Source organism: Hyaena hyaena, unplaced genomic scaffold (genome assembly GCF_003009895.1).
Source record: "Hyaena hyaena isolate Hyena2069 unplaced genomic scaffold, ASM300989v1 scaffold_9, whole genome shotgun sequence".
Classification (NCBI taxonomy): domain Eukaryota; kingdom Metazoa; phylum Chordata; class Mammalia; order Carnivora; family Hyaenidae; genus Hyaena; species Hyaena hyaena.
In genome coordinates this window covers 4,951,785-4,975,250 of record NW_024080641.1, presented here as the reverse complement: position 1 = coordinate 4,975,250, position 23,466 = coordinate 4,951,785, and the positions used below count along the sequence as shown (strand labels likewise).

The 23,466-nt window shown below is 55.2% G+C and overlaps 1 protein-coding gene across 2 annotated transcripts; it reads left to right on the top strand.

The window, feature by feature from the left end:
* Window positions 1-182: 182 nt before the first annotated feature.
* PVR (PVR cell adhesion molecule) lies at window positions 183-15,997 on the top strand. Of its 2 annotated transcripts, none has more exons than XM_039248934.1 (8): window positions 183-525; window positions 3,457-3,816; window positions 6,850-7,152; window positions 8,567-8,684; window positions 11,148-11,296; window positions 12,187-12,297; window positions 14,521-14,552; window positions 15,061-15,997. In XM_039248934.1, the coding sequence occupies exons 1-8, from the start codon at window positions 465-467 to the stop codon at window positions 15,130-15,132; spliced, it is 1,206 nt and encodes a 401-aa protein (XP_039104865.1). In that variant the 5' UTR covers window positions 183-464; the 3' UTR covers window positions 15,133-15,997. The 2 variants fall into 2 exon arrangements, with proteins under 2 accessions (XP_039104865.1, XP_039104858.1); XM_039248927.1 differs by having other exon boundaries at window positions 12,184-12,297.
* Window positions 15,998-23,466: the final 7,469 nt, after the last annotated feature.

The following is a 23,466-nucleotide window of genomic DNA, read 5'->3' as shown; positions in this document are numbered from 1 at the left end:
GTGGGGGGGAGGGGTGGGGAGGTGGGGGAGAGGGGTGGGGAGAAGGGGTGAAGGGTACACTAGTCACGACGAGCGCGGAGAAGTGTGCGGAACTGTTGAATCACTACCCTGCGCCGTCGAAATCACCGCCACTCAGTGGGCTCATTACACTGGCACGAAGGAGAACAAAGCTCCCGTTGTGTCCCTGCGGGGGACAGTCCGCCCGCCCGGGGTGACGACAAGCCCCCACCGGTACCCTGGGCTCCGGCGCGCAGGCGCAGAGGCTCCGGCGCAGCCCCGCCCCCCCCCGCAGCTACCAGGGGCGGCACCAGCGGTGCGTAACTTCCCAGTCGGGACTGTCTCTGCGAGCGCGCCGGTGTCGCCCCGGGGATTCCTAGGCAGCAGTCCCGAGTCGGGCGGTGGCCCAGCAGACCCGGGGAGGAGGCTCGGCCCCAGCGGCGACCGCGCTCGCGGAGGGACCCAGGATGGTGTGCCAGCTGCTGCTGCTATCACTGCTGTGGCTGCTCTGGGCGTCCGCGAGAGCAGGTGAGTGCCGCCCCCCCCCCCCCCCCCCCCCCCCCCCCCCCCCCCCCTTCACCTGCGGGGATGCGCGGCCTCCCGGCTTCCCAGCCGCCCCGGGGCCTGGAGAGCTTGGGTCCCCGGGCCCGACCCAGGCCAGACTTGGATACACCGTAGGGCCACCAGCTTTTGGGAGAATCTCAGCAGAGGATGACTCATGCCCCGGCCCTTCAATTCACCGGGGCCGGATGTGCCCCCCCCCAAACTCCAGCGGGCCGCTGATCGGGGACAAGGGAGCGCTTGACGGGGGACCGGAGGGCGGCGGCACATAACCCCGTTCCGCTTCTGACCCCAAATGTATGGATCTAGGGACATTAGTGCTTTCCTCCCCACTGGACAGAGAGGGCGAGGGCGTTCCTGAGGGTCAAGCCGCTTGCCTGGGCGAGCCAGGAAGGGGCAGAGCCTAGGGCTGGCCCCCGGGCTGGTCTACACTGCGTCCAGGGTCGTGTCCAGTATGAACGCATGCATGCATTCATTCATTCCTTACGCGTTTCCGGAGCGCTTACTGTGCTTCAGGCAGTGTTCCTGGGGATACAGCCCTGAGATCAGATGGCCCTGACTCTGTTTCCGTAAAATGTGTTGGGGGTGGGGAGGGCTTCTACCTACCCCGTAAGACTGTGCCCCGGGAAGACGGTGAGCGATGTTGCACTTGGTAAGAACCATAGGGATAATCCACGTGAACAGTATCCATACCGAATGCAGACTTGGGGAAGCCACAGTGCCCCATGTCGGCGTTTCCCAAAAGGTGATTCCCAGAACACAGGGCGCTTCTCCCAAGGCGTGAGGAGTTCACAGAAACCTAAACCCCTTAAGGAGATTCCCAACACGGGTCCTACTGTAGCCAACAATTACAGATGAGGAGACTAAGACACAGAGAGAGGAAGTAACTTGCCCAAGGCACCAGCAAGGAGCAGCGGCCCTGCGGCGCCTGGGTGGCTCAACTGGGTAAAGCATCTGACTACTGCTCAGATCATGATCTCGGGGTCTCTGAGTCTGAGCCCCGCGTCGGGCTCTGTGCTGACAGCTCGGGCTCTGTGCTGACAGCTCAGAGCTGGAGCCTGCTTCGGATTCTGTGTCTCCCTCTCTCTGCCCCTCCCCCCCCCAAATAAATTAAAAAGGAAAGTGGCTTGACCCTCAGGAACACACTTGCCCTCTCTGTCCAGTGGGGATGAAAGTACTAATGCACACGTCGTGGGGCCGTGGAGAGGGTTGCCGGAGGCCACTTCTAAGGAGGCAGCTCAGGGCCTGGCACAGAGTAGGCACCTGTGTGTGTTTAGTACACTCCTCTCAGGGTGGGGGAGGCCTGCCCCCTGGTGGAGGAATGCACCAGAGAAGGAGGCTCACTTGCCCAGAGCCACAAAGCGCATCGATGGGAGAGCTGGCATTGGAGCCCACACTGGCGTGCTCACCACTCCACACAGCACAGACCCTGTGTCCACGCTGTGCCCTCCTCCACACAGCACACTCCAGGCACCTCTGTCCGCTACCTCCCAGCTTCCTCTTCCTTATAACATACTGATTATACCATTCACCTTGATAGAGTCATTGGCATGCGCTAATCCCTTTACAAAGATTTCATCCCCTCCTCTTCCCAACAACTCTACTGTGCTATAACCATGCCCATTTCACAGAGGAGAAAAGTGAAGCTCAGAGAAGTGAAACCACCCACACACAGACCTACAGCTAATGAGTAGGAGTACTGGCGTTCAAAGAACCTAACTCCTTCCCACCTTCTCCATTATCTTTATTAATAATAAGAATGCATAGGATTTTATTTATTAATATCAGTATGAGCCAATACATATATCGGGGACCTACTGTGTGCTGAAGCCCTAGGCTGAAAGATTTTTTTCTTAGTTTTTTATTTTTTTAATTTTTTTAAGTATTACTTTTTTGAGAGAGAGAGCAGAGTGAGAGCTGGGGGGGAGGGCAGAGAGACAGAGGGACAGAGGGTCTGAAGCAGGACCCCACGCTGACAGCAGCAAGCTGGATGCAGGGCTTGAAGCCACAAACGCACTTCAAGGTCATGACCAGAGCTGAAGTCTCATGCTCAACCCTCAACCCACTGAGCCACCCAGGTGCCCCGAGGCTGAAAGATTTTAATACACAGCCTTATGGGTTAGATGTCAGACCCCAGGGTCCAAATCCCACTTCTCCCATTTACCCCCCTCTGTGTCCTAGAGCAAATGACTCCGTGCCTTGGTTTCCCCATCTGTAAAGTGGGGCTGACAGTAGTGCCTGCCTCAAGGAGCTGTTTAGGGACTCAATGCTGAGAGATGCATAAAATACTTAGAACAGCCCGTGATCTGTGTAAGCAAACTGTGAGCATTAACTGTTATTAGCCCCATGTTACAAATTAGGAAAAAGCATCAGAGAGTTTGAGTAACCTGCCTGCAGCCTCACAGCAGAGATTGGAAGGGATCCAAAATCCTTGGGTTATAATCACCCACCCTCTTGTGCCAGGATGTACAAACCTTCTCCCAGTCGGGATTCATGCATAATAATAATAATAATAAATAATAATAATACCGTATTTCATGGATTCGAAGACTTAAGTGTTTCTGCCCCTTTTCCCATCCCTCAGTGAGACGTGCTGTATAATGACAGCGTCACAGCGGCATTGATGACACTGAGCTGATAGAAACCTCTGGAACTAGTTATCGGTGATGATTACATGCACAAGTTAATGCCACGGGCATCGTGCCCTTTGAAATGGTTTCAGTGGCAGCTTTAAGTTTTTAACTACATTTAAACACATCGATGATGCTGAGAACGGGGAAATACGGTAATAATGGCCCCGTGAATTGGCGCGGTCGGGTCGGTGACCCAGTGTGAGCGGAAGCCCGCAGACCCGGATCTGAACCCCGTCCCCACCTCCCCACCTCGTTTCCCCCGCAGGGACCGGGACGGTCGATGTGCAGGCTCCAGAGCAGGTGCTCGGCTTCCCGGGCGACACGGTGGAGCTCAAGTGCAACCTGCCCCCCCTGGAACACAAAGTGCAGGTGACCCAGGCGACCTGGACGCGGCGCACCGCGGCGGGGGACGACGTCAACGTGGCGGTCTTCCACCCCACACAGGGCTCCAGCTTCCCCGAGCCCGGGCGGCTGGAGTTCGTGGCCGCCAGGCGGGGCGAGGAGCTGCGGGACGCGACGCTGGCCCTTCGAGGGCTGCGCCTGGAGGACGAAGCCAATTACACCTGCCGCTTCGCCCTGTTCCCGGACGGCAGCAAGAGCGCGCGCATCCGGCTTCGCGTGCTGGGTGAGCAGGGGAGCGCGGCGGCGAGGGCGTTGCAGGGACCCCGCTGGGGGCTGGGGGGAGGTGGAGGGAGGCGCAGGGGTGGGGGGCGGAGATTCTGGGCGGGCTAAAGGAGGAGGTGGAGCAATGATGGGGGGCGGAGACGGAGGGACGCAGAGAGGGAAGGGGCTGGAGGCTGGAAGAGAGTTAAGGCCCGGGAGCCCGAGGTTAAGATCTTGCAGGCTGGGGGGAGAATATCCTGGAGGCGTGCGGGGCAGAAAAGGGGGGGACAGGGAGGGGGCTGGCAGGGGCCGGCGTTTGCCCCCAGCTTGGCCAGTGCTTTCATCTCGGATTCTCCTTGCCTCCTCTGTAAAATGGGCTTGGTAACCACAGTGCCGCCGTCAGAAAGCTGTCCTGAGGGTCTCAGGACTTTAATCGGGTTTAGAACTGAGGCCCCTGGGAGCTTGTGCCGCTGTCAATGGCTGTTACTCCCGTTGGTAGAGGAGGGAGAGCTGAAACACAGGAGCGGGCTTCAAGGAACTTAACTCCTTCCCACCTTCTCCATTATCTTCATTAATGATCAGAATGCACAGAACAGACTGGAAAGGCAGAAACAGGTTGGTCCCATGCTCCCAGGGGATGATCAGGGGCGCTACCTGATTTCAGAGGAATTCAAACAAGTGATCTTTGTTTTTATGTTTATTTTTTTCAAGTGTATTTATTTTGAGAGAGCACATGAGCAGGGGAGAGGCAGAGAGAGAGAGGGAGAGAGAGAATTTCAAGCAGACTCCACGCTGTCAGTGCAGAGCCCGATGTGGAGCTCAAACCCATGAACCGTGAGACCGTGACCTGAGCCGAAACCAAGAGTCGGAGGGCTAATCGACGGAGCCGCCCAGGCGCCCCTGTTTATCTTTGAGAGAGACAAAGAGCATGAGCAGGGGAGAGGCAGAGACAGAGAGTGAGCGGGAGAGGGGCAGAGACAGAGAGGGAGATACAGAATCCGAAGCAGGCTCCAGGCTCTGAGCTGTCAGCACAGAGCCCAACGCGGGGCTCGAACCCACAAACTGTGAAATCATGACCTGAGCCGGTGTCAGACCCTGAACCGACTGAGCCCCCCAGGCGCCCACAAAAAAAGGGATCTTCATGCTGTGGTCCTAGGCTTCGCACCGGAATATTTTCATTATCAAATTCTGAATCGAGCACTGCGGTTCATCCTGGATGAGGCACCTCTGATAGCAACCCCAAAGCCACGTATAGTCTGTCCCTGCGGCCCGGCCCGGTCATGACTGCTTTAGAATATGCCCCAGCCATCAAAGCCCCTGTCGTGGGAAAACCAGAGAAAACGTCCTTTGCGGAAGCCTCGCGGGTCGCTGGCCATGAACCTGAGAGGAGATAATCGCAGGGACGGTGTTGGGGGGCTCACAATACCCAGTGGCAGATGGGAAAAACATTCATCCACCTCCGTCACTTTGGTCCTGAGAGCGTCCTTTATGCTGTGCACCACATTCTGCAGCCCCTACTGTGATCCTTTATGTGACTCAGAAACAACTAGGGGCGCCTGGGGGGCTCAGTCCGGTGAGCGTCTGACTTCAGCTCAGGTCGTGATCTCACAGTTCGTGAGTTCGAGCCAGAGCTGGGCTCTGTGCTGACAGCTCAGAGCCTGGAACCTGCTTCCCATTCTGTGTCTCCCTCTCTCTCTCTGCTCCTCCCCCACTCGCACTCTGTCTCTTCATCAAGAAATAAAATAAAAACATTTAAAAATGTTTATTAGAAACAAAAAGGAACAACTAGAAACACGGCTTTTCATGTCTGCAGTGAAGCTCCTCCAAACTCCATGCCGGCAGAGATAGAAACTAGTTTTAATGTCAGATAATATTTTTGTTAGCAACCTACTCATCCCAGATACCAAGTAGACCAGGTAATAGTTGTTTTGGAAATTTTATGTACTTTACATAAAATTCTCAGTATTTTACAAAAAAAAAAAAAACCCAACCAGTGAGTCAAATTTAAGAGAAACTTCCCGCCCATAATCACACTACAACAACAGACAATAATGAGGAAGGAACCAAGTGAAACCCCAGGTTTGGGGATCACCAGAATTATGATAAAGGAGGGGCGCCTGGGTGGCTTAGTCGGTTAAGCGTCCGACTTTCGCTTAGGTCATGATCCCGCGGTTCGTGGGTTCGAGCCCCGCGTCGGGCTCTGGGCTGACAGCTAGCTCAGAGCCTGGAGCCTGTTTCGGATTGTGTGTCTCCCTCGCTCTCTGACCCTCCTCTGCTCACGCTGTCTCTCTCTCTCAGAAATAAATAAGAACATTGAAAAAAAATTTTAATAAATAAATAAGCGTTAAAGTATATATATACACATATATGCATGTGTATATACATACATATATGTGTGTTTATACATACATATATATGTGTGTGTATATATATATATACATATATACATATAAGAGAAAGAGAAATGGTCAAGATGGGTTTGGAGTCAGACCTGTGTGAAAGCCTAGCTCTGTCCATTACAATTGCGTCACCTTGAGCCCCTCACTTCCCTTCTCGACCTGCTCAGCCCTTCCCTCCTCCATGAAGGCCTCCTTAACTGCTACCACAGACTGCAGCACTCCTTCTGGGGTCCCCCATCCCAGCCTGGCCCGCTCTGGGGTGCCAGTATGTGGGGAAGTCTGTCTTCCCCCTGGACTGTGTACCCTATGAAGGCAGGTCCAGGGCCGTCTCAGTCATGCCCGGGTGCCCGACACTGCCCATCATACCACCAGGCAATGCCTTCACTTCCCAATAATATCAGTTACCAAGCAGTTGTTATGCGCCAAGTACGATTTTCTGCATAATCTCATTGCCTGTGAGCCTATCATTATCCCCAGTTGACAGGCAGAGAAACTGAGGCACAGACGTGCCCGAAGCCACCCAGTGGCTCAGGGACGGAGCTGGGATTTGAACCTGGCCCTCCTGTTCTCTCAGCCGGCTCCCCCGCCCGCTGCTGAGCTGTCCATTGAAGGACCGCAGGCGAGGACTAACCGGTCCCTTTCGCTCCCCTCCACAGCCCAGCCGGAGAACAAGGCTGAGCCCGAGGAGGTCCCGCTCGGCCCGCTCGGCCCGGGGCCCGTGCCCGTGGCCCGCTGCACGTCCCGTGGAGGCCGCCCGCCCGCCCGGATCTCCTGGTCACTCCCGGGCGGGAAGGCCAATGAGAGCCTGGTGCCAGGACACCTGCCTGGCACAGCCGATGTCGTCAGCCTCTTGACCATCATGCCCTCCAGCCAGGCGGACGGCCAGAACGTCACCTGCCGAGTGGAGCACGAGAGCTTCAAGAAGCCCGTCCTGCTGCCCGTGACCCTCGCTGTGCCTTGTGAGTGTGCCCAGTGTGAGCAAGAGCAGGGCTTCCACACGACGGTCTCTGCCCCACCACGTTGTCCACGGGGGGCCCTGGGTCCCGACAGCAGTGTCTTTTGCGTCCTTCATCACTTCTCTCATCTACCCTGGCTCTGTCTGCATGGACACCCCACCCCGTTCTCCCTTGAGCATCGTCTACGCACACTGCCTCCACCCGCTTCCCGAGCCAGCTGTCTACACCGACCTTGCTCATGGCTACAGTGCTTCCTGCATTGTTTATACCACGTCCTGTGACCATTTTCTACACTGTTTCTCCATCATCCATGCCGGACGCATGGGCCACAGACCGCGCTGCCCCCGCTGTGGGAAGCTTGGCCACCAGCTGTGGGAAGTTGTCGCTGCTCCCCACATTGTCTAGACCGCCTGCTGTGACGTCTGTCGACATTGACACTTGACATTTTCTCTGCTGGTTCTCGGTTCTGTCTCTCCTCGGTTCTGTCTCGCGCTGGCTCCCAGTACTGTCTACACTGGCTCATCCAGGGGGCTGTGTCCTCCCTTCACTGTCTACACTGAGTACTCCCTCCAAGTAGTTGCTACACTGATTCCCTCAGGCACTGTCTACACTGGACACCCTCAACCTTGCCACTGGGTGTGAGGGAGGAAGGGATTGACACTGCTTCCTCCCCACCAAAAAAAAAAAAAAAAAAAGAGAGAGAAAAAACCCACTCTGTTTCATTGGCCTTCCCCCCAGGGAATTTGTTTTTTTGTTTTGTTTTTTTAAATTTTTTTTAATGTTTTGTTTATTTCTAGGAGAGAGAGAGAGAGAGAGAGAGACAGCGTGAGCAGGGGAGGGTCAGAGAGAGAGGGAGTCACAGACTGAAACAGGCTCCAGGCTCTGAGCTGGTTGTCAGCACAGAGCCTGACGCAGGGCTCGAACCCATGAACCGCGAGATCATGACCTAAGCGAAAGTTGGACGCTTAACCGACTAAGCCACCCAGGTGCCCCACCAGGGACTTTGAAACACCTTCCTGGCCAATCACATTTAGGCTGGATAAATAGCAGCTGAAGCAGGGTCATCCAGGATTCTTCCTGCAGGACTTGTCAGAGCCTTGAATATGCTTCTGTGGGTTATGAGTGTCTAAGAGGCCTTTTCTCACAGGACACCCAAGGCACACAAGGACCTGGCTTACCCAGGAAAACGAGTAGAGAGAAACAGGTCCTGAGAAGCCTTCTCAACACCCCGCTATCTCCCACCCTGCTGAGGACTTCTGGCCTCTTATTTATTCTCTGAGGGGATCCATTGCCCTGGGCTCCTGACAGATGTCTCTCTCTTGAGCTGTTCCCAAAATCAAGGAGGCCTTTCCTCATTACGACATGATCCCACATGTCTTTGGCCCCCCTGAAGGGTCTGTGTGTCTGTTTCCTCCAGACCCGCCCGAGGTTTCCATCTCCGGCTATGATGATAACTGGTACCTCGGCCACAGCGAGGCCACCCTGACCTGTGACGTCCGCAGCAAACCAGAGCCCACGGGCTACAACTGGAGCACGTGAGTCCTGGGTGGACCTGGACCCGAGTCTGGGGGGGGCGCTGGGGGCCTGGTTCCCTGGGTCTGAGGGAGGAGGGGCTGGGGGCCTGGTTCCCTGGATCTGAGGGAGGAGGAGCTGGGGGCCTGGACCCCTGGGTCTGAGGGAGGAGGGGCTGGGGGCAGAATTCCTGAGCCTGAGGGAGGAGGGAGGCACAAGAAAGTAAAAAGAGAGGAGTTGACTTTAGGTCCCAGTGAAATTTCTGTCTGGTGCGCACAGTTTATAAAGGGGGTTAGTTCAGGTTCACCATTACACCTGTTCTTGTCCGTTGTCTGCTGTGCACCCGTGGTCACCTGACCCCATGTGATGCCCACACTCTGGGCATAGGAAGCACTATTACCCTGGGATTAAAGATAAGTTGGGGCCCAGGGCGCCAGGGTGGCTCAGTCAGTGAAGCATCTGACTTCTGCTCCGATCATGATCTCACAGTTTATGAGTTCAAGCCCCGCGTCGGGCTCTGGCCGACAGCTCGGAGCCTGGAGCCTGTTTCAGATTCTGGGTCTCCCTCTCTCTCTGCCCCTCCCCTACTCGCGCTCTGTCTCTCTCTCTCTCAAAAATAATAAGCACTTTTTAAAAATTAAAGAAGAAAGATAAGTTGGGCCCCAATAGGTACAGTCCTTCGGGGGGGTCCCATAGCCACAAGGGGGCAGAAGTGGCTGCAAACCAACCCTCTTAACCTCTGGGCTGTGCTACCTCCCCACCCCCACCCGGTCCCCTCATGTAGTCTGCTCAGTCACTTCTGATGGAGCAGGTCTGGCCCCAGTACAGAGCAGTCAGATTTCCTCAAGTTCATGCCAAAGCCAGGGTTAAGAGTGGGGAAAGAAAAAGGCAAAGGGACAGATTGTCTTAGAAAATTTGTACCGGGCTTTCGTTCTTATTACAAAATAACTTCTGACCATCATAGAAACTTGAGACAATCCAGTAATGAGCAAGAAAAAACAGCACCCGTAGTCAAGTGTACCCAGCCAGCTCCAGAAATATCCACCATTACCCATTGTTATATATCCTTCCTGTCTTTTATTCTCTATGCTTCTGAACAAAAACTGCTACAGGTACAATTTCAAAACTTTTCCCCTAACGCATGAACGCCTTCCTGGGTCCCAGCCCATCGACCCACCTCCCCATTTCCCCTCAACGTTTCCTCAGGGCAGTTTTTAGACATACAGAAAAGATGTTAAGAATTTTCCAGTGAACACCCACCGTGTGGATTCTCCCACTGACCTTTTGCTGGACTCGCTCTAGCACGTTTCTGTCCCTCAGTCCACCCCTCCCTCCATCCGGCAGTCTTTCACCTTTCGTGCATTTCGAAGCGTCCATGGTCCCCTTTCCAGTGATGCTGGCTCCATCCTCGCTTATTTGACGGGTCTGAACGTGAGCTCGTGCCCCGTTTGCACCCACGCGGATGCAGCAGTGGTGGCCGTCCCTGCCTGTCTGTGTCGGGATGGCCGCAGTCAAGTCTCTACCGCCAGTCAAAGGAATCTCAGTCAAAGCTCTTCCAATGGTGTCGGCTGATGCCTTTACTGTCCCACCTCAAACCACCAGCCGCGATGTAGGCGCGGGAGCCACATAGCCGGGTTCCGTCCCAGCTCCGCAAAATGCCCCAGACCCGCGCTGGCGTCTCCTCCATCCATTACACCAAAGTGTTTTGACTGTTCCTTGAGTGCCATTGGCCAACATACCTTGGCAAATAAAACAGACCAAATTCCCTCCCCTCCTGGCGCCTCCATTCTAGCCAGGGAGGGAAAGGGTAAACAAAGTAATACTGTAAAGCAGAGGGTGTCGGCCAAGGATTAATGCTGGGGAAGAGGTAAAGCAGGGGAGGGGGACGTGGCAGTTAAAACAGCGTGGCCAGCGAAGGTGCCACTGAGGTGACGTCTGAGCAGAGGCCTGAAGGAAGTGAGGGTGAGCTGTGCCAGGACACAGGGGAACACCATTCCCGGCAGAGGGAACAGCATATGCAAAGGCCCTGAGGTGGTGGCATCACTGTAGCGTTCGAAGATGAGTAGGGCCCCATGGGGGGCGTAGCAGACAGTGTGGACAGTGGTACCCGCAGCCGGCTCATGGGGTCTGTACTTGGGGTCTACACGGAGTGACGCAGGAGTCACAGGTTGACTGAAGAGCGCAGGGTGGCGAACAGCTTCGTTCTAACGGGATCTCTCTGCCCACTGCCGTGGAGGCAGGGAGCCCTGTGAGAAGGTGGCCGACGCAGCCCAGGAACGGGGTGGGGGTGGGTGCTCGGCCCCCAGGGAGGACGGCCGAGTGGTCAGAGTCTGGAGAGGGTTTGAAGGTGGGGCGGACGGCACCTGCTGCCGGGCTGGGTGTGGGCATGAGAGGAGGACTCAGGGAACTTTCGGGCCTTCGCTTGGCTTAGCTTCATACAGTTAGAGCTCACACCTGCCGCCTCCTCGCCCGTCCGTGTCTCCCAGGACCCAGGGTCCCGTGCCACCCTCTGCTGAGCCCCAGGGCTCACGGCTCCTGATCCGTACCGTGGACAAGTCAATCAACACCACTTTCGTCTGCCGCGTCACCAACGCCCTAGGGACTGGCCAGGCAGAACTGACCGTCCTGGTGACAGGTGAGGACCCCCTCCCCCCACCCCGGGTGGAGAGAACAGAGGGACCGAAGGGAACAGATCCCTCCGGAGGGAGAGGTGCGGAGGCGATCCCTGGTTAGGGAGCCTTCAGCCACAAGAACGCTCCCGAATTCCCATTCAACCCCTCGCCCCCTCCCGGAAGGACCAGCGGTCCGCTTCACCCCATGAATGCACCGTCTGACCCATTGCAACGGCCACACCTGCGCCACGCCGCAAACCCAGGCCGGGGCTGTTGCCTGAGGCTTGTCCCCAGGGACCCCGAAAGGCCTTCCCAACCATATTAGGCAGCCCTCTGTCCATTGCGGTTGATAGAAGCCCAGCTCAAAATAGTCTAAGCAAAAAACAAAAAAAACGGGACTTTATTGAAAAACGCACCTTCAGGTGCGGTCAGATCCACACGCTCCAGCTGGGGGTAACCCCAGAACTTTCCTTTACGTCTCCCGTCTCTGCTTTGCTCTGGGCCGACTGCATGTGCGCTCAGAGAGGGTCCCCCTCCGGGAGGCGAGATGTCCCCTCAGCGGCTGTGGCCTCGCGTCTCCCCCGGTTAAGTAGCCCCAGGAGAGAGAAGACACCACTTTCCGTAGCTCTAGCCCAGGTCCCAGGGCTGACGGTCACTGATGCAGCCCGGGTCACAACCCGCACCCCCCCACACCCCCACCCTGCCCTCGGAATCCCTCACAACAGCCACGGACAATGCAATGCTCTGATCAGCCAGGCCGGGGTCGAAGTCTCGTGCTAAGAGCCACAGGGTGGGGTCAAGTCCCCCTGAACGGTACAGACCAAGGGAGGCGGAGTGGTAGCTTCCTAAAGGATTCGGAGTAAGGGTCTGGGGGCCGGGGACCCAACCCTGGCTCTTGCTTCTCTTCCAGCAGAGTCTCCAAAGGAGGTGTCACAGAGAGGCCTGTCCATCGTCCTGATCATCCTGATTGTGGTCATAGTGGTCCTGGTGGTGCTGCTGATTTTGTGGTGGCTCAGACGCTCCCGTGAGTCCTTCCTCTTTACCATATCCCCTGCCCCTCCGCCGTGAGCGAATGTCCCCACAGCTGTCGTGGCCGGGCGCCTAGGCCATCTCCCACTGAATCCTCAGTGCCTCGGGGTGCCTTGGGGTCCCCCCGTTTTACACACGGGGGCCCCACATTCAAGGAATCTGGCTCCTTGGATCACTGACTCCTTGTACAAATGTTTAGGGACCATAGCAGCACGGACACCCTAAAGGATGCCTGATGCTCTAAAGGACCCAAAACTTTTATTTATTTATTTTTTTTACTGTTCATTTATTTTTGAAAGCGTGCAAGCAGGGGAGGGGCAGAGAGAGGGAGACACAGAATCGGAAGCAGGCTCCAGGCTCTGAGCTGTCAGCACAGAGCCCGACGCGGGGCTCGAACCCAGGGACCATGAGATCATGACCTGAGCAGGAGTCGGACGCTCCGACTGAGCCACCCAGGCGCCCCCCAAGGGCCTGATGCTCTTAACTCAAGGGCTTCACACAGGCTGTTCCCTGCCTGGAGCACCCTCCCCACGGCCCCTTCTGGTGAAGTCCTTGGGCTTCGCGAGAAGAGCTGTATAAGAGCGGCATTTTGCAGAGCTCTTCCTACCTGGCCGTCACTTTCCGCGCAGCCTCTCCTTGAAAAGAGCGCGCGCGCACACACTCGTACACTGCAGCGGGCCTCGTGCTGTGAGCCCCATTTTACAGATGAGGAGATGTTTGCTTGGAGAGCTGCAGTCAGCTGGGAAGTCAGAGGAGTAGAAAGCAGTTCTGCTGACTACAAAGCTCGTCCCCTCGACCACTGAACAAAATTGCCTCACGTCCCAGCTGGAGGCCCCTTCCTCCTCCTCCTCCTCCCCCTCCTCCTCCTCCAGGAAGCCCTCCCTGATCTCCCTGGGCTCCCCCACCCCAGCCCTTGCCCCATTCTGGGACATGGTCTCTCCAACGCCCTGCGATCCCTCGGAGGGGAGAGCCAGAACTGTCATTCATAAGGCCACGGCCATGTCCCCAGCACCACCTGCCGCGAGGCCGGGCACGCAAGGGCCCCTGGAGGAAGTGTGTGCCAAGTGTGGCATCTCCAGAAACAGACCAGACTGCCTGGGTCTGGGCCCTCATTCTTACTTCTTTATTAATTGTGTCATCGCGGGCAAATGACCTCCTCTCTTTGACTCGGTTTCCTCATCTGGAAATGGGAGTACGTGTACCTGCTTGTGTAGGTAACACACGTCGCACAGCATTTAGCACAGGGTAAGCCACAGGCGGGGTGTGTATGAGCTGTATCCATCATTGCTGGCAGCACTATCACTCTGATTAATACAGGCTCCGTACGGGCAGGAATTTTTGTCTCTTTTCTTCACGGATGTATCTGCAGAGCCTCGAATGCACCTGATGTAAACTAGACATTTCTTTTCTTTTTAATGTTTTTTTTTAATTAATGTTTTTAATTCGTTTTTGAGAGAGAGTGAGCAAGTGGGGGCTGGGGGGCAAGAGAGAAAGAGAATCCCAAGCAGGCTCCTCATGGCCAGCACAGAGCCCGATGCAAGCCTTGAACCCACAAACCGTGAGATCACGACCTGAGCCAAAATCAGGAGCCAGACAGTCAGACGACTGAGCCGCCCAAACTCCCCCAAAGTGGACATTTCTTATGTGCTGAATAAACCCGTTTGATGGTTGAGGAAACTTGAGGCACAGAGAGGTTCAGTCAATTGCCCAAGGTCACACAGCTCCTAAAGGACAGAGCCAGGATTTCGAATCTTCTATCAGGTTCCAGAGCCCATGCTCGGGGAATATGCGTTTAGGGGCACCTGGGTGGCTCAGCTGGGCGTCCGACTTCGGCTCAGGTCATGATCTCAGAGTTTGTGAGTTTGAGCCCCGTGTTGGGCTCTGTGCTGACAGCTCAGAGCCTGGAGCCTGCTTCAGATTCTGTGTCTCTCCCTCTCTCTGCCCCTCCCCTGCTTGCGCTCTGTCTCTCTCACTCTCAAATATAAACATTAAAGAAAACATTTTAATAAAGAAATAATCATTTATACTTAATAGCAAAACGAATAACAGGGGAGGCATATACCCCAGGCCTGTTTTACAAAATGTATAAACCGCGGTGGTGAGTGGCCGCCCCGCGTCAATAGCAGTACCAGGAACTCAGCGGGCGCTGCCACCCGCGTGCGTGCTGGCGTCCGGCACTGTCATCAGTCCCTGACAACCTCTCCTCCTCTCTCCCCAGGTCGGGCCCGAAACAGCTCCTCTGCCAATGGGGTGAGTGCGGTGGTGGAGCCGGGGAGGGTTGCGGGGATGAGGGGGAGGGGGTGGATTCTGCCCAAACCACAGACTGTGCGCCCGGTCTCGCCCAAGGAGGGGGCAGATGTCCTGGGCACCTGCGGCCCGTACCCAGGAGCCAGCCTGGCGTGAGAAGCCAGTCCCGGAGCGTTCCCCCAGAGGCCGCGAGCGGTGCTTCCCGACCTTTCCTGCCTCCTGCCTCCGGACGCGGCTGAGCCGTTTGCTAAGCTTGACCCCCCCTCCCACTGAGAGTCCGGTCTGGGGGGGGGGTCTGCGCTGGGGATCTGCATGTCCACAGGCGCCCCTTCCCTGCCTGCTCACTCACGCTGCCTCCTCAATGGCTTGTTGGCCTTTGGGCTGTGATCAAGGGAGGGTGTGGCGCCCTGGCCCCCAGGGAGGGGCAGGGACAGGCCTGCCACTCGCTGGCCTCGCTGGGAACGTTTTGTTGCAAGGCCCTGTGGCTAAAGTTTGACTCTCTGCTTTCCAGTGCATCACCTACACCGCAGTGGACCTTAACGGTGGCTCTTTCCAGGACCCGCCCACAGAGAGCTCGAAGTGACAGCATGGTGACAGTGTCATCATCATCGTCATCATCGGGACTGCTGGAGAGAGAGACTAGGGGTGGGGAGGACAGGGCCTCCCCGCCGGCCTCTGCCCCAGTGGGGGAGGCCTCCCTCCAAAGACACTGGCCGCCTTCCTCATGCCAGACCTACCTCGAGAATGTCCCCTCTGCCCCGCTGGGCCGTGGCCGGTGCAGGTCCGGGTGTCCCCGCCACCGCCCTCGGTTCAGGTATCCCTGAAAGGACCCCCAGACCCCGGGTAACACTTGCAGCTTCAGGTCCTCATGGCGAGAGTATGATTCAGGTCAGCAGCGTGGGTGAAGGGCCCCTGGGGGCACCGGCCCAGACAGACCCCGCAGCCGCTCTCCGTCCCCCCCGCTCGGCGGCACTGACTTCTCCCAGCGACGGTGTGCGACAGCACGACAGGGTCCCGCCGTCCAGGGAAGGACACCGAGGTTGGACGTCCGCAGTTTGGTGGCAGTGTCTCTGCCAGGGCCCCCTCATGGGAGGGACGGCCGAGCACCCGCGGAGCTGACTGTGATCTCCAACACCTCTGTAGCTCAAGGCGCCGCTGTATGATTATTTTCAACTATTTATTATTATTTTTAATTTACATCCAAGTAAGCTAACGTAGAGGGTAATAATGATCTCAGGAATAGAAGTTACATATGCCACCCGGTGCTCCTCCCAACAGGGAGTCCCCATTAATGCCCCTCTACTAGATAGCGCAGCCCCCCAACACCCCACCAGCGACCCTCAGTTCATTCTCCGTATTGCACAGTCTCTCACGGTTTGGTCTCCCTCCCTGTTTTTATATTATTTTTGCTTCCCTTCCCACTATATTATTTTTTTAAGTTTATTTATTTTGAGAGAGAGCACAAGTGGGGGAGGGGCAAAGAGAGCAGTAGAGAGGGAGAGAGTCCCATGCAGGCTCCGCACTGTCAGCCCAGAGCCCCATGTGGGCCTTGAACTCAGGAACCTTGAGATCATGATCTGAGCAGAAGTCTTAAGGCCCCACTTACATTGATCCGTGCCGCCAAGACACCCTGTCTTAAGGTCCCCCTATCAATCACACTGTTAGCGTAAACTGTCCTGTGCAACCCACAGCCCCAGGCAAACTAAAAGGACTGTCGGCCAAGACCTGCCTCCTGGAGCCAGGGGCAAAGGGCAAAGGGCCAAATCTTTCTTTGGGCAAGGTTACCCCTTTCCTGCCTCGTGGGGCCACATAGACTGTTCCAGCTGCCAGAGAATTTTTATAGGAATTTGACCTCTGGCCTTGAACTTCTAAATCTCCGTATGGGTGAAATCCCTGTGGTTATAAGAAATAGCTGCCGACCCTCAATCCCTAAGAGAACCCGAGGCTGGACCTCAGCTGCTCAGCGCTGACCCAGGAGCAGGAGCAACTGGTGGACAGGAACTTGGAGGGTGTGAGTTCCAGGCACCCCCTGCCAGGACGCAGTTCCCGGGAGATCACAGCCAGGGTGCGGGGTTGGCGGGACCACCCGAGAAGGGGAGCCAGTCACCCAGCAAGGCAAGCAAAGTGTCAAAACAAGGGGGAAGAGGCCCCGAGGGAGCAGGAACCACATCTGTGCAAGACACAGGGCCCTCAGACCAGGGACGACATGGCCCGAGGTCCCAGACGCAGAGCTGCCCAGACACTGTGCACACGTTTCCTTTACCACAGTCTCTGGTCTTGGGTCCTGGCACCAGAAGTCCTCTCACAGCAAGACTGCCTGTTGGGGGGGTCGCCTGGGTGGCTTAGTCAGTTAAGCATCCGTCTTTCGCTTAGGTCGTGATCTCACGGTTCGTGGGTTCGAGCCCCGCGTCGGGCTCTATGCTGACTGCCAGCTCAGAGCCTGGGGCCTGTTTCAGTCTGTGACTCCCTCTCTCTCTGACCCTCCCCTGCTCAAGCTGTGTCTCTCTCTCTCTCCTAGAAATAAATAAAAATATTAAAAAAAAAAAAAGACTGCATGTTGGGGAAACAGCCTGCAGGGAATAAGGCCTCGGGCCAGGATGCTAACTAAACCAGAGCGTGATGCATGAGCTGCCCTGCAAGAGAAAACAGGAAGTTCTCGGGCCACCTGTGAGGGGCGGGGGTGGGGGCAACGTGAGAAATCCGTCGCGTTGCTACTACATAAACCCTGCGCATCCCTCATTAAAGTTAATTCATGACACCTTAGAGTCTCAGTGCGCAAAGGGGGGTCTTCTGTGGGAATGGGGGAGGGGCTGACTTTTGTGTGGACTGTCAACGTGTGGGACAGAAGCAAGGGCGTGGGAGCAAGCACCTGAATCAGGAAGGCCACAGGGATGTCCCTCCTCCCCAGGATCCCCAGATGTCCTGGGGAGAGCTCGTTTTATTTCTCTAATATTTTATATTATTTTTAATGTTTTTATATCGTTTTTTTAAATGTTTATTTATTCTTGAAAGATGAAGAGAGCAGGAGCAAGGGAGGGGCGGAGAGAGAGGGAGACACAGAATCCGAAGCAGGCTCCAGGCTCTGAGCTGTCCGCACAGAGACCCACGCGGGGCTCGAACCTATGAACCACAAAATCATGACCTGGGCCGAAGTCAGACGCCTACCTGACTGAGCTGCCCAGGTGCCCTTCTCTTTAATATTTTTAACTACGTCCTATATGAACATCCCCAAATCGAGAGTTATTTAAAAAAAAAAAAAAAACATCAGGGCATCCACTTTGAGTTCATTTGCACATAGAGAATAAGGAAAGGGTCCAGCTTCATTCTTTTGCTTACGGACATCCAGTTTCGCACGACACTGAGAATGTAATTAATTATACACTTTAAAATGCCTAAAATGGGCCATTTTGGTCATCTCTATTTTCCTACGATTTTCTTTTAAAATACGCTTCACAACCAGCATAGAGCCCATCCTGGGGCTTGAACTCATGCCCCTGAGCTCAGGACCTGAGCTGAGATTGAAGAGTCGCATGCTTAACCGACTGAGCCACCCAGGCGCCCCTCTATTTTCCTACAAGTTTTGAAAATTACTAATGTAATACACCAACACCCACCAAATAGTCCATTTTAGATGGGGGAACCGTGTTACCAGAAACTTTGTGGCTTGAAACACAAAAATGATTCTTACAGCTCTTGGAGGTCAGAAGTCCAGAATGAGCCTCACGGGGCTACAAGGCTTCCCCAGGGTGGGTTCCTCCAGAGGCCCCAGGGGAGACTCTGCTCCCCGTTTCCCCAGCTTCTGGAGGTGGCCCCCATCTTCCTTGGTGTGAGGACCATCACCTGGCCTTTCCTCCCCGGGCCCCCACGTTCCAGCCTCCTCCTCTGACCTCCCCGCCTCCCTCTTTCCTGTGACTACATTAGACCCACGTGGGCCCCTCTCCATAAGCTCCCCATCTCCAGGTCCTCAATCACACCCGCAAAGCCTTTGTGCCATATGAGGGAACGCCTTTTAGCCACCACTCCCACCGCCATAGCCATGGGACTAGCGTCAGGTGAGGTTATTAAGGTACACAGAACGGGGGCACCTGGGTGGCTCAGTCGGTTAAGCCTCCGACTTCAGTGTGTGATCTCACGGTTCGTGAGTTCGAGCCCCATACAGGGCTCTGTGCTGTCGGCGCAGAGCCCACTTTGGGTCCTCTGTCTCTGTCTGTCTCTTTCTGTCTCTCTCTCTCCTGCCCTTCCCCGGCTCATGCTCTCTCTCAAAAATAAACATTGAGATGCCTGGGTGGCTCCGTTGGCTAAGCGTTGGGCTTCAGCTCGGGTGATGATCTCACAGCTCCTGAGTTCGACCCTGCCTCGGGCTCTGTGCTGACAGCTCAGAGCCTGGAGTCCGATTCGGATTCTGTGTCTGCCCCTCCCATGCCTGGTGCTCTGTCTCTCTTTCTCTCAGTCAGAAATAAATAAACATTAAAAATAAACAAACATTTTAAAAGCTTTTTAAATGCACACAGAACAAATATATGTCCTTTTTTCCATACTAGGTAATGTCTCAGACAAACCGTTGGGCACCATACTTTTAGTACTAAGATTTCTGGAAATTCTGACAAAGCGCCTTTATTTTAGTTTTTTTTTTTATGTTTATTTTTGAGAGACAGACAGAACGTGAGCAGGGGAGGGGCAGAGAGAGAGAGGGAGACGCAGAATCCGAAGCAGGCTCCAGGCTCCGAGCTGGCAGCACAGAGCCCGACGCGGGGCTCGAACGCACGAACCAGAGAGAGTGCCGTTAGTCTTTTTCCAGCCGCACTCGCCAGGGGGACACCCAGCACTTCTTCAGCCAAGAAGTGGACGGACGTTTGTAGCGTTTCCGCGCTTCTCCCGTGACAGCGCTGTAACGAGTGGCCTTGCTCACTTCCCCCACCGCGTCTTGACTCACGAGTGCAGGACACACTCCCGGAGGTGGAGCTGCTACGCAAAGAGTATGCGCCCCCTGCTGTCGCCATAGGTCCCGACGGCGGTCCTCCGGCGCCTGTTCCCAGCCCGATGGCTGTGACCCCTTGATGGGGAGGCCGAAGGGCCTGTGGATTCACAAGCGCAGCGACCGCGAGCGGCCCCGGAACTGGGGTGTGGGAGCTGTACGCACGTCCCAGGAGATGGAGAAAACCGCGATCATCCGTGTTGGACGCGGAAGGGGGGGTGTCTAATGGAGAAGCGAAAGCAGCCCCAAGCCCTCCCCGCCCCAGCCCTGCTCCCACGGGGAGGAGGGGGCGCTCCAGGCCGATGCCACCCCACCTAGAGGAGCTGCAAGGTCCGGGAACCTCCAGGGGGCAGAGGCTCGGGCCGAGGTCCTGTGCTCCTGAAACTCGGGCGGAAAACGAGGTGACCCCGCAACTCCGCTTCCAGGCAGGTGCCCGGAGAAACGCAAACGAGGTCGCCAAACAAGCCCCCGCACACCCGCGTTCACAGCCGCGCCGTTCACAGCGGCCGGAGGCTGAGACGCCCCAGGTGCCGCGGCAGGTGGATGATAACACGTGCTGCATCCGCCCACACACAGCGCGACATTGCTCAGCGATGAAAGGGGTGCAGCGCTGGCGCGCTACCACATGCATGAACCCCAAAAGAGTGAAAAGAAGTCAGCCACAAAAGGCTACAGAGTGTAGGATTCCGTCTATGCAAATGTCCAGAACAGGCAAATCCACACAGACAGGAGAGAGAGGAGGGGTTGCCAGGGCCTGGGGGAAGGGGTGATGGGGAGTGACTGCTTAATGGGTTCAAGGTTTCCTTGTGTCGTGATAAGGAAAGGGAAGGGAAGGGAAAGGGGAGGGGAGGGGAGGGGAGGGGAGGAAAGGAAGAAAGAAAGAAGTAAAGGAAGCAAAGAGAGAAAGGAAGAAGAGAGAGGAAGGAAGGAAAGAAAGAAAGAAAGAAAGAAAGAAAANTTAGATGCACACAGCAAGGTACTGGGAACATTCCATCGCATCCTCCATAAAGTGGCATTCACAAATCATGGTGTTCACATGAAATAGGTTTTTGGTAAAGGTGTTTATTTGTTAAAACAATGATTGTGTGGCACGAGAAAATGGTCGAATTGATTCAAAGTCCAGCTTCTCACAGTTTTCCTAAGTGAAGCCTACCCCAGTACAATTTTTTTTTTTAATATTTTTATTTATTTCTAGGAGAGAGAGAGAGAGAGACCGCTTGAGCAGGGGAGGGTCAGAGAGAAAGGGAGATACAGACTCTGAAATAGGCTCCAGGCTCTGAGCTGGCAGGCAGCACAGAGCCCGACGCGGGGCTCGAACCCACGAACCGCTAGATCATGACCTAAGCGAAAGTCGGATGCTTAACCGACTAAGCCACCCAGGCGCCCCCACACTTGACTTTTTTTTTTATTTTTAATGTTTATTTTTGAGAGAGAGAGAGACAAAGCAAGAGCAGGGGAGGGTCAGAGAGAGAGGGAGACACAGAATCTGAAGCAGGCTCCAGGCTCTGAGCTGTCAGCACAGAGCCCGATGCGGAGCTCGATCGCACGGACTGCGAGATCATGACCTGAGCTGAAGTCGGATGCTTAACTGACTGAGCCACCGAGGCGCCCCTAAACTGCACACTTTAAAATAGTTTAAACGATCATTTTACGTGTTGGTTCTACAACAATAAAAAAAACTTTAAATTTTTATAGAAAAAAATATTTAAAAGAGAGAGAGAGAGTGACAGAAAGCAGGCTAGTATTTGCCTGGGTCCAAATGATGAAGTTTTGGGGTGATGGGGGGACTCGTGGGGTCCGAAGCCAAAGGCCAAGAAAGAATTGTTGAAGACGTCTTTGGGGCAAAAAAAGGTGATTTTATGAAAGCACGGGGACAGGACCCGTGGGCAGGAAGAGCTGCGCTGGGGTCCTGAGGTCCTGACGGGTAACTCATTACATACCCTCAGGCTGGGAGGGGGCAGGGATCTTTCCTCTGACGGTGACAGAATGGATGACAGTAGAAGTCTGGACCTCTGGTATTTTTTAGCGGTGACCCTCCCTGGGTACTTAGAAGATGGTTTTAATTTTATGCTCTTCTTTTCGAGCTCATACTGTCTAAATTTTCTACATTAAACCTTGGCTTTTCTTTTCATAATGGAAAAGGAGTCGGTGATTATTTGAGAGACAGAGAGACACTTCAGCACCTGGCAAATCCAGAATAATGAGCCTTTGCTCCAGGGGGCTCGCAGTGAAAATGTATCAGAATCCCCCTGACCTTCTGAAGTCCTCTCCTGCTCTGCAACCAAATTCCCACCAGAACGAGGCTGGTTTGGGCAATCCCGTTGCGGCCCGAACTTGGAGCCGTCTGCCCTGGGCGGCTCCACCCAAAAATACGGCTGGGTTTGCAACGAACCGCCTCTCTCTCAAGCAGAGCGAGGAAATTTCAAAACTGCAGCGGGAAGGACTGAGCGTAAATCCCTGTGAACACTGCAGTAAACATCACGCAAAGCCTTCCAAGCATCAGGGACCTTTCAGGCGGGGGAGGGAGGGGGGGGCGGGGGAGGGTTGGAAACGCACTTCCCTTGAGCAGGGTCACAGAGGGGCAGGGAGAATTCGGGAGGGAGTGCAAGTCCAAAGACAAGGTCAACACCACCACCAACAACCAGCATCTGTTGCAAGCTTGCGAGGCCTCTTGCAGGAACATCTCCTTACCCTTCGCAGCAGCAGCCCTGTGAGGTGGGGTTGCTTGTCCCCATTCTCCAGACGAGGAAGTCAAGGCTCAGAGAGGTGGGTCACGTGCAGCCAAGAACCCAAAGCCAACAGGATAATAAGGTCAGTGGTTGCTGAAAAGATTCAACGTAAGAGTGCTCAGGTTCAAATATGGAATGTTGAGCATGCTCAGAAGAAGGCAATAGAGGGGCACCTGGGGGGCTCAGTCGGTTGAGCATCCGACTTCCACTCAGGTCATGATCTCACCGTTCGTGGGTTCAAGCCCCACGTTGGGCTCTGTGCCGACAGCTAGCTCGGAGCCTGGAGCCTGCTTCGGATTCTGTTGTCTCCCTCTCTCTCTGCCCCTCCCCTGCTCATGCTGTCTCTCTCTCAGAAATAAATTAAAAAAACATTTTAAAATTGTTTTTAAAAACTTTTAAAAAGAAAAAGAAATGTCTGCATTGGTGATGGAAATGTTCTATATTTGCACAGTCAAATAGCCACTGGCCACATGGGGCAGTTGAGCATTTCTAAGTGACCAATTTGAGAAACTCATTTTTTTTGAGAGATAGAGAGGGGGGCAAGGGCAGAGAGAGAGGGAGAGAGAGAATCCCAAGCAGGCTTCACGCTGTCAGTGCAGAGCCCGATGCAGGGCTCGAACCCACGAACCGTGAGACCATGACCTGAGACGAAACCAAAGAGTCAGACGCTTAACCAACTGAGCCCCCCTGAGAAATTAATTGGTATCAGCACAACCCTGGAGCCTCCATCACCTAGACCCTGTTCGAACAGAGCTCAAAATTCCAACTGATCCCTCCTTCTTCTCCAGCCTCACCCCCTCTTACTTGAACCCTACTCAGCCAGAAATTTCAGCCTCCACACCCTTCCATGTGCTGTTTACAATGCTTGGGAAACCTCACCCCACCCTGCCGCACCTCTGTCTCATTGCTGCTCCACTTCTAGGTCTCTGTTCTCCCCTGAACAGAGACCTGTTCAGATGCCTCCTCCTCCAGGAAGCCCTCCCTGCCTCTCAGGCTGAGTGAGGCATCTTTGGGGGCTCTTCCAGCCCCCTGGGCTCCTCCATCCCAGTGCTGATCACTCTGGATCATCATTGCCTGGGGATGGGTCTGTTCCTCTCCCCAACATAGACACAGAACTGTGAGCCCTGCTGTGGACTGAGGACAAAGCAAGAGCTGTCTCAATCATCTCTGTGTCCTCAGCACCACCCAGCACGGGGCTGGGTGTAAGTAATTC